The sequence below is a fragment of the Ctenocephalides felis genome, unplaced genomic scaffold, assembly GCF_003426905.1.
Source record: "Ctenocephalides felis isolate EL2017-DRISC unplaced genomic scaffold, ASM342690v1 CF-g0.4_SCAFFOLD_00845, whole genome shotgun sequence".
Classification (NCBI taxonomy): domain Eukaryota; kingdom Metazoa; phylum Arthropoda; class Insecta; order Siphonaptera; family Pulicidae; genus Ctenocephalides; species Ctenocephalides felis.
The window spans coordinates 18460490-18475715 of NW_020536999.1; the positions used below are offsets into that span (position 1 = coordinate 18460490).

General features: G+C 27.4%; 2 protein-coding genes across 4 annotated transcripts; one reads left to right on the forward strand and one right to left on the reverse strand.

Annotated features, from left to right (window-relative positions):
* The first annotated feature begins 5061 nt into the window (after positions 1-5061).
* Positions 5062-9888, forward strand: LOC113376439 (flotillin-1). 3 transcript variants are annotated; one of them, XM_026616370.1, is made up of 9 exons: positions 5062-5189; positions 5279-5354; positions 5763-6124; positions 8077-8081; positions 8405-8623; positions 8686-8943; positions 9025-9162; positions 9253-9417; positions 9693-9888. In XM_026616370.1, exons 1-9 carry the CDS (start codon positions 5138-5140, stop codon positions 9708-9710), a joined length of 1293 nt encoding a protein of 430 aa, XP_026472155.1. In that variant the 5' UTR covers positions 5062-5137; the 3' UTR covers positions 9711-9888. The 3 variants fall into 3 exon arrangements, with proteins under 3 accessions (XP_026472155.1, XP_026472139.1, XP_026472146.1); XM_026616354.1 differs by lacking the exon at positions 8077-8081 and having other exon boundaries at positions 5763-6117; positions 9697-9886; XM_026616361.1 differs by lacking the exon at positions 8077-8081 and having other exon boundaries at positions 5763-6117; positions 9693-9885.
* A 4087-nt stretch (positions 9889-13975) lies between these two features.
* LOC113379781 (sulfhydryl oxidase 1-like) lies at positions 13976-15203 on the reverse strand. Its single transcript, XM_026619556.1, is given in 4 exon segments — positions 13976-14286; positions 14289-14351; positions 14354-14430; positions 14432-15203. Coding segments are annotated over 4 exon segments (987 nt in total). The 5' UTR covers positions 14968-15203.
* Positions 15204-15226: the final 23 nt, after the last annotated feature.

Below are 15226 nucleotides of genomic sequence, written 5' to 3' on the forward strand. Positions count from 1 at the left end.
AATTTATTCCAAATCAAAACTGATACATGCGCACATTGCACAATTAGCTTACCTTGCACTTGTAATACTCCAGTGTCATATTACACCGTCATCACCTGGTTACCAAAACATAACAAATAAACCTTCGAAAAAAAAACTAAATTAATAATTTTTTCTTGTCATTAACACTCACATAAAACACTTTAACACTTTTCACAAAAAATCATTCACAGGGGGAAAAGAAACTGCAATGAACGCACTTGCACCAAAAAATTACTTTATTACTAATACTAGCACTAGAACATTCTGGGGGATTTTAGATGAGAATTTATTTTATATTTTATGTTACCACGTGGTTATGTAATTTTTTTGTGAAATGTTTTGAAGTATTTTACAGCAAAGGAGTAATTGTGAGCGCACGATGTTCTTCTCACGAAGTGCGCGCGACGACTAACCTCAATACACCAGAACGAGCCGCTCGAAGCCTTGTGTTGTTTTTGGAAGCGCAGAGCTGGTTCTCAACGGTTTCATTTTCAATTGATTTCATATAAATTTTATTACATTGTTATTTAACAATTTCGTACATTTTTTAGATAATTCATTATACTATTTATGCAATTATTTGCTCTGTCTCTTTAGCGGACCGACGGCTCATAAAACAGAGTGGCTCCGGGAAGGCAAGCAAGGACTAACTTAATTGTTCTTACAGTTTTGATTTTTGCTTCATTAACTTTTCATAGGGTAAGTTATAGTAATGGGCCAAACATTGAAAATGAAAATTTGTGCTTATCTTTACGTTTCAGAGGTTTCTGAACATTTTGGTATACCTCAAAAAAATTGATGTGTGTATGTGTGTGTGTGTGTGTGAGTGTGTGTGTGGAGACAATTTTTCGTCGACGGATTAACCGATTTGAATGGTTCAACAAACATTCGATTCCTATTGATGGAGAGATGTGCTTATTAGTTTTCGTCAAAGGCAGGTCTAGCCGTTACGGAGATACGGAGCAAAGAATGCAGAAAATAGAAATCGAGTTTTTGAGAGAAGGGAGCATCCGATTTGAATGATCCAAAAAGCATTCAATTTGTAATGATTGGGAGAAGTGGTTAATAGTTTTCGGCAAAGGCAAAGGCAAAGCCGTTTCGAAGATACAGTGCTGAATGTACAAAGAATTTCAGTTTTTGAGAGAATTTTTGAATGATTCAAAAACCTTTTTGCTTGTGTTGACAAAACAATTACTTTTGGTAAAAAAATTATTTCCATTTTTTTTTGTATGTCGAAATAATTCAGATTTTAATTTTAATTCTGGCTAAAGTTCTAAAGCTCACTTACATACCTTAAATAAATAATTTTACTTCGTTATTCAGTTTAAATAATTCTTATTTAAACTTATTCTGTAAGGGTAGTTCCAGCAATTTGCTTTAAGGCACAATGCCATACTCCACTATCTATTGTTATTTTTGTTTTATTTTACGTAACAAACTATACATTCAGTACATTCAGCTACTTTAACAGGTAATTTGAATATACTAATTGTAACAAAAATTGTACAGAAAGTATATTTTACCATAATTTGCTACGAACCAGGTTGTTCATCAATAAGCGGGACGCGGACAGCCGAAACAAAATTCCATTTTCTTTAAAACATAATTAAATAAAATTCCAAAATTAATGGATAAAATAGCATTATGTAATAAAAATAACTAATTGATTTAAAATGTAACTAATATAATTATTACAAATTAATAAAAAAAGCTATTTTAACACTTTAACCTCCATGTCAGTCATATGGGTATGTAATTAAAAAGTTCCCTATGAGAAGAATGTTTTTATATAGGACTATGTCAGTTTGCAGTCATACAGTGTGACATATAAAATAGTGTTTTTTCAGAAATTTTGACAAAAACATTTTTTGATACATGTAGTTTTCTTCATATATTTTCAATAAAATTAACTAATAAAGTTACTTTGGTCCAATTTCTCTGATATCATCGAGGTCATTAGCGTGTTAATAAATATATTTTCACTTACTGTTAGGAAGGCGTTTTTTTACCACGTGATCGATTCTTGGATTTTTGAACCCTTTCTACCTCTTGGTGATACATTGTGATATTTACAATTAAACCCCCTTTTCTGTATCACATGTATTTTATTACCTAGAAAATAGATTTTTTGAAAATTTAGGTAAACAATAAATACGTGTGATATCTTATTAGACCCACCTTCCTCATTGTAATATTTTGAGAATTTCTGTCAAACCTCACCCCCTTTGAAATTTAAAGTCCATTCTCCAAAATATTGTATATAATATAATTATCATTATCTATATACATAAATATTGTCTTAGCCTCTTGTACTATATGAAATCAATTACGAATGCACTCAAAACAGGTAAATAACTCGAATATTAAATTTTATTAGATGATACAGGTATTTCATTCATTCTCATCAGTAATTTTCTTTTCATTACTTTATGTAATTGTGTTTCCAAATAAATAATATATTCCACCAACTTGGAACATTAAAGTCTATTTTAATAAGAATCAATGCGGCTTGACCTCGTAGAACAAGAGGATAAAAATATTTCATTTTAATGTAATATAATGAAATATAATGAGATTTTCAACAAATGTGTAATAATGTTATAGGATAAATAAATATTAATTGATATTTATTTTTGTAGATATATAAATGAATTTAATTTTGAAGAGTTCTTACATTTTTAGTTAAAAATTAAAGCTATAAAAGCTTTAGGCGTAGAGACAAGATGTTGTATTCAAAATATAGTATAAAAATTAATTAGTACATCAATACAGCCTTATTGCATATGCTAATTGCAATCATATATTAATAATGAAATATTAAATAAAGTATATTGCAACTTTATTCAAGTTTTTATCTCTGGATTTTTACTTTCAATGAAAATTGAGATTTGAAGTAATTTTTTCAGAGCTCTGCAAAAAATATTTTATGTTTCAGCTGCATAATTTTGAAACTAATTTTGAAAACCTGTATTTTAGGGAATGAAAATAATAGTATAGCCATACTTTCACAAAATGAAAATGACTAAATATTAAAATTTAATGAATTGATCAATTTAATCAAAGATATTTTATTAAATAATCTTGGCCCAAAATTTTGAATGCCAGATAATAAATGAATAAAACCTGGGATATGGGAATAAAATAATTATGTTATTTTTAAATAATTCAAAGTAATGTAATTTGAAGCTTAAACATTTCTAAATCACTCTAAATTGACTTTGAAATATATATTAAATGCATAATTAGGAAAATTCAAAAAATGAGTTTCTGTACCATAACTTGGGGCAATTATTTTTGTTCTTCATAAATTTTTATTCATAATTTATATTTTTGGATCTCATTAACGTATAATAATTAACTATTATTTGTTAAACGACTTAAGCTTATTAAAATAAATACACAGTATACATTGCCAATTCTAGCATTTAAAAAATGCATATATTTTTTTTCAACATTTAATTTTAAACTTACCGATTCTTTGATGCAAAAAAACTCATTGCTAATGTTCATGTTGTACATAGTCAAAAATAATTTAATAATGAAAAACTTGAAAAGAAACACTATTTTCAAACTAATTTTCAAATCTAAAAGTTTGTGATAACACTTGGAAAAACCTACTAGTTTTAAATTCTCTGAAACACGTTTCTGATTTATAAAATACAACACAAATGACCCATTAAGGAAATAACTAATTCACTGTCAAAATTAAATTATAACTTTTGAAAACATTTACACAAACTGATTTTCCCGATCATCATATTACACATCGCAGATAATTAAAATATCATAAAGACCAGTTAATAAATTAATCAGTTTTATTTACAATAATTATACTGTACAACATGCACTTAGAACTAACTTGACATTTCAAGACCATCCAACAAACACTAATTATAAAGTAATATTACACATCGCCAGTTAGTGGAATTTAATATAAATCAGTTAATAAAATAATTATTATCTACACTGGATATTATATCAAATAATAATACATTACTATATACACATTAAATAAATTGTTACTAACAAGGATTGATTACACAAAATTTAACACCATAATGACAGGTAAACCCTGAAGTTGCTTCTTCCGGATTGCATGATGGCAGTTGAAAGAAAGCATGCATTTGTGATGCACTTCACGCATGTGCCAATATTATTTATTGAAAAAATAATTAACTATTATAATCAATATAACATCATTATATCTTACTATACAATATATAGATTGTGATATTGTAAAAGATAAAGATTATTATAATTGGCTGTCTTTAAGGAAAATTTGAAGCCAAAATGACAGTTAAACTCTGAAGTTGCTTTTCCGGAACACCAATTGAGAGGGAAAATGCATTTGTAACGCACTTCACGCATGTGCCAATATTATTTATTAAAAAAATAATCAACTATTATAATTATTATAACATTATTATATCTTACTATACAATATATAGATTGTGTTATTGTAATAGACAAAAATTATTATAATTGGCTCTCTTTAAAGAAAATTTGAAGCCAAACCAGAATGACAGTTAAACCCTGAAGTTTTAAAGCTTTTCCGGGAAAACTCATTTATAACGCACTTCATGCATGTACCTACATAATTATAAACAAAATTATAATTATATTCATTAAAATTTCAATCTATCAATTATATACCCATCATAATCAAATAATAATATTTTACCATGTATTAAATAATTTATGATTTGCATAAAATTTGAAATCATAATGACAGTTAAAACCTGAAGTTGCTTTTACGGAATGCTGATACCAGTTAAGGAAAAAATGCATTTGTAGTGCACTTCACACTTCACTCACGTGCCAACATCATTTATCAAAAGAAAAAATCACAATATCATAAATAATTATCATTAATCAAATTCTAATCTTATAATTATATACTCATCTAATTAATATTTCATCTTTTCAATAAAATCCAGCATCAAATTACTCCTGGCGCCTTCGTGACGACTACTACAGATCAACTTTACGATCAATTCTTTTGCGCATGCGCCCACACCCGTGTTGTGTTAAAAGTCAAACAAAATTTATTGGCGGCTTTAAGTGTAATAAAATAAGTGATAATTATTATTAAATTAATTAATAATTATTGTGCGTAATGACTTGGGGGTTTGTGACGTGTGGCCCTAATGAGGCCTTAGTGATATCGGGTAAATAGTTCCACAGATTTTTTTATGGTGCTTATAATGAAATGTCAAAGTTGTTTATATTAGTAATATTTAAATTATTTTTATTCCAGGATGTTGCTATTCGAAACCACTTCTGGTTCCTGGAGGAAGAGCCTTTGTTTGGCCCTCTATTCAAAGAGTACAACGGTAATTTCTTCAAAATATTTTGTTTGTTTTAATTGTTTGCTTTGCAATATTTTTTGCAAGCATGATCTAATCAGATTCTATTGAATTATTAGCCTTGAACCTATATAAGTGTTTACAATCACAGTAAATTAACTAAATCAGTTCTTTTATTTATTGTGATTGACCATAATTGATGTCTATTTAATAAATAAATAAATATAAGCTATTGATAAATTATTTTAAATATTTGCTAGAATAATTTTTTTATAGTAAACTGCACTTATCTTATTCAGTTCAATTCAATTGCTATCTAGTCAATCAAATAGTGTTTAATTCCAAAGCTTTTATTACTTCTTAAGTTTTATATATTATATAACCTATTTGAATAGGAGTATCTTTACTATGACTAATATCTTTTATTCCTCTCAGGATTTCTCTAAACACGATGACTCTTCAAGTAGATTCTCCTACTGTCTACACCAGCCAAGGAGTTCCAATCTCAGTCACCGGAATAGCACAAGTGAAAATTCAGGGACAAAATGAGGAAATGCTTAGTGCAGCTTGTGAACAATTTTTGGGAAAACGAGAATCAGAAATACAACACATAGCTCTTGTTACCTTAGAAGGGCATCAAAGGGCTATAATGGGGTCTATGACTGTGGAAGAAATTTATAAAGATAGAAAAAAGTTCAGTAAACAAGTTTTTGAGGTAGCGTCTTCAGATTTAGTCAACATGGGGATTACTGTTGTATCATATACGCTGAAGGATATTCGTGATGAAGAGGTGAGATGTTGTTTTTTTATATTTTATTTTATTTTTACATAACATTACACCTTATGGAATTACCACAAACTATTAAACCAAACTATATTACCCACTGGTTAAAATATTTCATATATTTTAATGAACTGAGTGTGTTTTTGTACTAAAATATCAATATTAATTAAAACTTTACTTGATATTTATGGATTTTGAGAATATTCTCTCTTCAATTATATTAATTTTGATATATATAAGTTAATCATAGCTATAAATTATTTTATGCAACTCATTTATTTAAAGTGGAATAGATTTCATATAATTATACATACTTTGAAACTTATGTAGGTTAAATTTTTTATAATAGAATATAATTTAATTTATGGTTGCAAGTTTAATAGAAGACAAAAATGAAATTGAAAATCAGTTACAATGATAAGTTTATAAAACTCAAAAACTTAATTGTATACTTTGACTTCATAAAAATATTGCTCATTTTTTATTTATGAAAGCAATTTTGCTTGCAACCATTCATATTGATTTATATTTATATATAGAAAGAATGAATATTTAATTACATCATTTATTTTTGGCTCCAAGTTATTTATTCTTTTAATAATTTATGCATTTGCTCTATCAATTTTATTTGCAAATAGTTAACTTCTTATTAAAATTTTAATTCTTAGGATAGTTGGTTAATTATATATGTCTTTAAAACAATTTTATTTTTTCTTTCTTTGGCGGCAGGGTGCAAAGGTATGTTTCTGTAGGTTAATTTTTGTTAGTCAATATTGCCATGTTTTGTTGTATGCTTGTAGATATTATTTATAAAAGCTATATTATTATTTCTGCATTTTCGATGAGAACTTATTTCACTTATATTTTTGTAGGTAGTTAATAAATATATAAGAAAAGGTTTGTTTTTGTATATCAAAGGTGTTGTTACAAAATTGTTAATCGTTAAAAATAAATCACTGTGATTCACAACATTAGATTTATTAAATCATTCTGATCAATCCTAATTCAATGTGATTCCAAATTGTTGTGGTTTCTGTATATTAACAAATTTTAATGTATAAAGTACCCGAAAAGCTTTTTAATGTTGTATTCAAATATGTATATGTATATGTAAACAACGTAAGTAAACAAATGTGTTATGTAATCTTGGGTGTATTATCACTAACAATTGTGTTAATAAATATTTAAAATCAATGTGTAAGCATTGTAATAATAATGCGTATTGTCATTTAATGTGTAAGTATTGTCTTGTGACTGGAATCACTCATGATGATGATTATCTTAATTATCAATATAATATAATATATATATATATATATATATATATATATATATAGGAGAATGGTCCTGTATTTTCTGTATTTATTATTTAATTGTGCAGAACCAATTGTAAGGGTTACAGTGTAAGGAATAACTTTTCAGAGGTGAATAGTGACCTATTTCAACTCTGGCACCAGTCCAATTTTCATAGAAAATTGCCATACATAAATATAAAACGATACTACTAAATAAAATACAAAAATTTTGTGTACATTGCCTCGAGAATCAACAAAGATATCAATCAATACTTAAATTTTTGTTTTGTTTCAATAATTGACAATGTTTATTCAAATGGTAGAGCACAATTTTTAAAACAATATAAAAAATTTATATTGAATTTATGTTTAAATTTTTTTGTATTGTATTTTAATTCAAATTTTAAATACGATTTTCATTTAATACCTTATTTATTTTTCATAGTTTGATTACAAGTAAATAATTACTCTTATCTATAACTATTATATATTTATTTAACTTTAGCCATAACTTTTTGTTTCATTTATATATGCCTTCTAATATTCCAACATCAATTTCTAAAGCATTCATGTTATTATCGAAATAGGATCTATTCTAAACTTGCCCTTTTGATATTATCAAATTTCTTCTCTAAATAATAATAAACTTATGTATAAAGACAATCTAAAGCAAGAGTGTAAAATACACTAAATGTGTAAAATACACTATGTCTATGAAATATTTTCATTGCTTCCTCGCTGTAACAAAATTTTCTTCATTTTGATTTTGTTTAGGAGCTATGAGGTAGCAGGAATTTTAGTTAAAATATGAAAGCTACTTGAGCTTGTTAAGGCTTGGCTTTACGCAATCGATCCAACAGACAAACTTACATTAAAATGCTTTCAGTAGCAAACCATAGGTGCAAAATTGAAATATCAATAATTTCGCCCATAGCTTCAATAACAATAATCATATTTATATTTATTATTATTTTATAATATTTATTTTTTCTATCCAGGGTTACCTAAAATCCCTCGGTATGGCCCGTACGGCGGAGGTGAAACGGGATGCCCGAATTGGTGAGGCGGAAGCACGATGTGATGCCCAAATTAAAGAAGCCATCGCCGAGGAACAAAGAATGGCTTCGAGATTTTTAAATGATACCGAAATAGCCAAAGCCCAGAGAGATTTCGAACTTAAAAAGGCCGCTTATGATGTCGAAGTCCAAACAAAAAAGGTAAAGGAAACGGAAAACTTAAATGATTCAAAAAAAATTCTATTACCAATTTTTTTACCTAGGCTGAAGCCGAAATGGCATACGAGTTACAAGCAGCGAAAACGAAACAACGAATCAAGGAGGAACAAATGCAAATTAAAGTAGTCGAACGCACTCAAGAGATCCTGGTGCAGGACCAGGAAATGCAGCGAAGGGAAAGAGAATTGGAGGCCACGGTCAGAAGACCAGCTGAGGCTGAAAAGTATAGGCTGGAGAAAATTGCTGAAGCTAATAGGAAACGAGTTATCTTGGAGGCGGAGGCAGAAGCTGAAGCTGTTAAGGTAAATTGATAATACAAATAATTTATAATTATATATAAATATAAATACATTTGCAATCTTACCTTGTGTATATAATTACAGGTTCGTGGTGAAGCAGAGGCTTTCGCCATTGCAGCCAAAGCCAAAGCAGAGGCTGAACAAATGTCCAAGAAGGCAGAGGCTTGGAAGGAATACAAAGAGGCTGCTATGGTCGACATGCTTATGCAAACTTTGCCTAAGGTAAAAAAAAGCTTTACTAATAATAATTACTTTAAAGTTTAATAAATATTTGTTATATTTAATCTACTACATTATTATTTACATTTTCAGATCGCGGCGGAAGTTGCAGCTCCATTATCTCAAGCAAAGAAAATCACGATGGTGTCTTCTGGTGCTGGTGATGTAGGAGCATCTAAATTGACTGGTGAAGTGTTGACAATCGTTAGCAAAATGCCAGAGCTTGTTAAAAGCATGACGGGAGTTGATATTTCTCGCGTAAGTACTGCATAATTTATTCGCAATACACAACTATTTATGATGAAATATTTAATGACTTTTTTTGAATGATTAATCCTGCGAAAAGAATTAGTCTTAAATAAAATAATTGAACTCATGCTAAAATTATATCCTTGATTTTTTTACCAATTGTTCTCAATGAACTATTCTTCACATATTTTTTTAAATTAATTAAATATGACTTCGTCCTTGCATGAATTCTAGTTTATTAACAAGATGATATTTTACTACATAAATATTTTTATTAAATCTAGACAGTTAACGCAGGATAAAGTTGGGGACACCGGTAAATAAACAAACTACGTTGATTTAAAAATACGAATGCTGCCATTTAAAACTATATTCTATATAAAAAAATGCCAATTCAATGATACTTGGCATAAATAATTTTTCAAGACACCATTTAAGGAACTTAATCTTATTATTCACATTTCAGCAACTGCATCTTAATATTTTTGTTTTGTGTTAGAGTTCAAATACGTGATCAAACCCATATTCATTGAATGGTCTTATAAATATGTATCTTTTTAATTTAGAAGGCCTGTAATCAATCGCTTATGGTGTTTATTGATCATGTTTGAACACAAACAGTTTTCGTCTAGTCAGTATAAATCCTTAGTTTACCTTGTAATTAACATTATATTAGATTTATTAGTATTTTATTTGAAATATGCTCAATTAACATCCAATGCTTCTTTATATTCATAGCAATAATTTGTTGATTAATCCAAATTTACAAAAGAGTAACATTATTTTTTGAGAAACTCGAATTTAATAAACAACTCTTGCATTAAGAATATTTTTTTACGTAGCTAGTTTAAATAAATATAAATCGGCGATGTAAGTAAATGAAATTTGATGTAAAATTTAGGAAAATTATCACATAGCAAATTAGTCAATGACTAAGGATTATCTGTCTATATTTTCTTACCTAGGCAAAATACTCATATTTGGAAAATCAATTAGAAGTGAGTTCTTATATTCCTTGAAAAAATATTTGTGAGTATAAATTTAATAACCATTCATAAATCTATCCAATAAAACGAAATTTCTATTTAATGCAGGTAACATAAATAAAATTGGAGGTATAATAATCCATACCGTTCCTTTTATAGTTGATATTTACACGCATAACAATTTGTTTATATGTGATATTTATTGCATTTTTAAATGAATTTTTCACATTTGTGTACACTCGTTTTTAAACACTTTTGTCAAATGGTTGATGTGGTAAAGATTTTTGTGAGTTTGTTTTAAATCGATAGTCGAGCCCTTGAAGGAAATTGTGCCATTTTGTGACGTACAATCTTAATTTTGCACCAAAATATTCACCAATGATATTCATATAATGGTAATGGTAATAATTAAGTGAAAAATCTTGATGTTATATTTTGGATCTGTAATATACATTTCATAGAAATTAATGATTATTGTCATTTGAAATATATCAATGAAATGTTGAACTATATATGCATTTATCATAATTTATGTTAAAAATATGGATTATTAAAATGTATTAGATCTGATAATCACTTGAAATTTCATAACTTGTAGATTTTTTTTCAATTTGATATGTTGATTTATGAAATGTGTATTGCAGGTTTTTTTATTTTCTTTTATAATTATACATATATATATATATAATATATATATATATATATATAATTTTAAATACATCACAATTATACATTACATTTATTTCAAATGTAAGAAATTCTCACAGTTTAGTACAAATATATTTATCTAACCATAAGTAATTTTCTCATATGTAGAAACTATTTAATAATTTTTATTGTTGTTTGAATTTGATATTAATCGTAAAATGTTTACGGTATATTTTAATATTCGATTCTTTACATTATTAAGATATTAAGTAAAATAACGCTTATACTATAAGAATTTGATTAAAAGGCGTTGGAAATAATATTAAGTATTTATGAATTAAACAAATGCAATTTTAAAAATTGATTTCTTGATTCTTATTACTGTAATTTCTAAAAACAGAAACAATTACATCCATAGAAAATATTTTTCACTTTTAACGAATGGGACTTAGAATATTCATTAGCACTTTATATTTATTTGTTTATAATATTACTAAAACCAAATGTCGTTTGCATTTGGTTTTAGTAATACTATATGTTTATGTAAATATATTTGAACATACACATATTATTTAATAAATAATTTAAATGAAGGATAATACCCAAATAATTAAAATAATTATTAGAGTTTCGTACATTAGATTTTGGATTTTTATATCTTTCATAACGACTAAGTTTAATTTGAAAATTTTGATTTTTAAGTATTCAGATTAAATATTTTATACTATTTATCATTAGATCATATGGTTATAATAGAAAATTTAATTTTTTATACTAATTCTTGTTTTTCACAATAATTTGAAGAATTCTCTTCCTTTAAGTATGTATTTAACTTTATATACAACTTTGATGATATAAGAAAATCATGCTCTTTTTATTTAAATCTTGTAGTATAACGCGTTTTTTTTTATTACCTTAATTATATTTAAGAGTTTTACATTTATTAGATGTTTTTTGGAACTAGGACTTGCCAAAATAAAAATCTTATTCTGCATTTTCCAAGATTTCAGAATAAATTTTTCTGAAAGCTGATAAATGTTCAATAATCAATATACCAAGCAGTCCTTTTCCCAAATAATTTAGTAAATATATTTTGTTGTAAATAATAATTGTGTTAAACTATAATCTTTTTTTCTATTGAGGTTGTGCAATGTCAAGGACATCCAATTACCAGCAAATTTCGTAAAGATTCTGGCGACATTTGATTTTTGTATTTTTATTTATTGTTATTATATTTCTATTGTAATTTAATAATAAATGTTTTATGTTATCGTATGGAGCGTCGTCTTATCTGTATACTAAAAAAAACGTGAATCCCAAAAATTCAGGCTGGATCCACAATTTTTTGAAAACCGCTTCAACATGAAACTAAAATTTGATTCATAAGTATTTTTTATAAACACATAAGGTACAATTTCACAGTCCAAAATCGTACTTTAATTTTTTTATTTTGAAACTATACTTCTGAATAGTGGTTCTGGCCTATTAGAGAGTTCATGTAAAGTAGCGATTCGTCATTTGTATCATTAAATTCCGAATTTGATGTGTATTTGAATCTGCCTTACTAAAAAAATAATGATTGCCAAAAAGTAATATACCCTTTTACACTAGTAGTCTTTTAGTGAGATAAGAATTATTTTCTTACTCCTTATATATTCCATTCCTCTATCCTAAAAAAAAACTGTCAGAATAAGTACAATAATTTGAACAAAAAAGTATCTTTAAGTAGATTTAACATTGTATTTATTATTTAACTAGAACATGCTTGTCAAACATTTATATATACACATTACCTATATTCTTAACATTATTTTCTCTCCTGCATCATAAACTTTATAAAATATATATAAAAATATTTTATTGTATATAATTGTAGTAAAAATAAATACAAATTGGAACAAATATTAAATGTTTTTTCCCATTATATTTATTGGAAACAACATTTATTTAACTCCTTAATGTTAGTTTGGTAACGCTTGAGGATACGGAATGCTTTCATTTGCTATGTCTATTGAAGCGAGCATATTGGTAACTCAGTTTAATAAACAGAAATCACCATTGAGCAATACATCAATTAAAAATATTAAAAGCTATGAGCTGCACTTTACTTATAATAACAACTTATAACAAAATGCACAATACTAAACTTTTCAATTTCCAATTAATTTAATAGAAGATCATCATATTTTTAGAATGCGTTGGCACACATATTGTTAAAAAAGCATGTCTTTGACCGAGTCAAGTTGGTGCATTTCTTCACAATAAAATTATTTGTTTAATCAAAAAATAATATTAAAATTTCAATATATGTACAATTAGTTTTGAGCATACAACATAATAGATACTAAGTTTTTAATATAAGCACAACCATCTATCAACAACCTTAAATAAAACCTAATATAATTTTTAATAAAAATTTAGATTTTCAATAATATAATTTAAAATTTTCATTTAAAATAAATTTTATTGAAGAATTCTTATACAAATTCTTATACGCGTCATAAAATTGTTTTAATTGTGTTTTAAAAATACTGTCTAAATATTTTTTAATCAACAAATTAACAATGCTAATTATGCAATTAGCATATCAAAATAATTGATTATTGTAATCAACATTATAAATGTATTAATTATTTTCCAGGTATGCTATGAGAAACAAATCATTGGATCAAACTAAATTCTTCAGATAAAATTTATTTTAATTAGATTTTATCTTAAATCAAATAAATAGAACTATGCAGGCAATCAATAGTCAATTAATAATGCGTGGGAAGACATCAATTTGAATGCAAACAAATTTGCATCGGAAATAGTTGATGCCTCTATAAAATAAGCAATCATGTATTTAAACAGTGATATGTTGCGATTTGAGGCTTTAATTGGTACAAAACATTCTGCAAACGATATTCTATATTTCCTTATCACAATTTCATTTAATAGATTTTGTTATCACTAGATTTTCCCAGAACATCATACGGATAAGATTTCTTTTTGTATTTCTTTTTCAATATCATTTTAATGGCTACAAATATTAAACCACCACAAGCGGCATACATCAATATACAAATATTAAAATCTAATTTCGTTATATTAGCCGAACTGAACATCGCCTTTGGTTCAATATAAATACTTAAATCTACATCTAAAAGACTTACATTAGCAGGACTGTGCAATTGTTTGATATATTCTAATACTTTCAAATATTGCCAATCTCCACCTTTGCTTTTGTAGCAAGCTGGACACCTTCATAAGAGGGAAATTGGATTTTAGGATGCTCAGGATCTTCTGAAATATCTCCTGAAAGTCTTTATTAACTTGGTTATGTGCAGCCCAGAGCCACAAAATAGCCTCATCGCCTCCTACAACATGCCAAATATTTCTTTGAGAACATTTCCTGGAAGTGATTACTGCAATCAGCACAGCCAAAAAAGTTTTTAATATATCCATGCATAGCTTGTAATATTTCTTGTCCTTTAGCCACAGGATTTTCGTCATTAGAATGGTCTTCTGCAGCCTGAACTGTTAGATGATGGAATAAGGTCCACATACCACATGGATAGCCTCGAAGACCAGGTCTGCTACCCTTGCAGCCTAACCATTGATGAGTAGAGAATACGGGCCTGCCCTCTTCTAAAGTCTTTACTAAGGCAAAGAAGTCTTGTCCATTGATTTCAGTCAATCTTTGTAAGCTATCATCAAGCCTGTTCAAGAAGGCTTTACCAGATGGTCCCATATGAAAATATTTTGCTAATACTGAAACAAATTGCTGCAGAGCAATCAATTTTTCAGTATCAATATTAGCTTGCTTTGGAATTTCTTGAAAAATGGAATATCGAACAGCAGATTCCAAGTCTGATTGGAAAACTGCATCACCCAAAGATTTTACTTTTCTTTGTAAAGCCTCGATCATCATATTGTTCAACATTTGCTTACTATCAGGTATTTCTAAGTCCCTCCAATGCCCCGTTTTATTATGAGTTTCAGGATGTACTTTAATTTGGTGAGACTTCAAAAAGACTTCAATAGAATTACGTATCTCATCTCTTGTGGGTTTAGAAGGACTTAATTTTATTACGGATTCTTGTGCATTTTTTGATAGAACAGCAACAGCTGGTCGTTCTTGAATATTCAAACATTGCCTAAATTACTTTCATCTAATGCTGTGCGTATTGAAATGTGACCGA

What these genes read in the sequence shown, in the direction of transcription:
- LOC113376439 (XM_026616354.1), top strand. Translation starts at nt 5,138, where the DNA reads ATGACTTGGGGGTTTGTGACGTGTGGCCCTAATGAGGCCTTAGTGATA. An exon ending in TCTATTCAAAGAGTACAACG is followed by an intron (nt 5,355 to 5,762) that starts GTAATTTCTTCA and finishes TATTCCTCTCAG; the next exon opens with GATTTCTCTAAACACGATGA. An exon ending in TCGAAGTCCAAACAAAAAAG is followed by an intron (nt 8,624 to 8,685) that starts GTAAAGGAAACG and finishes TTTTTTACCTAG; the next exon opens with GCTGAAGCCGAAATGGCATA.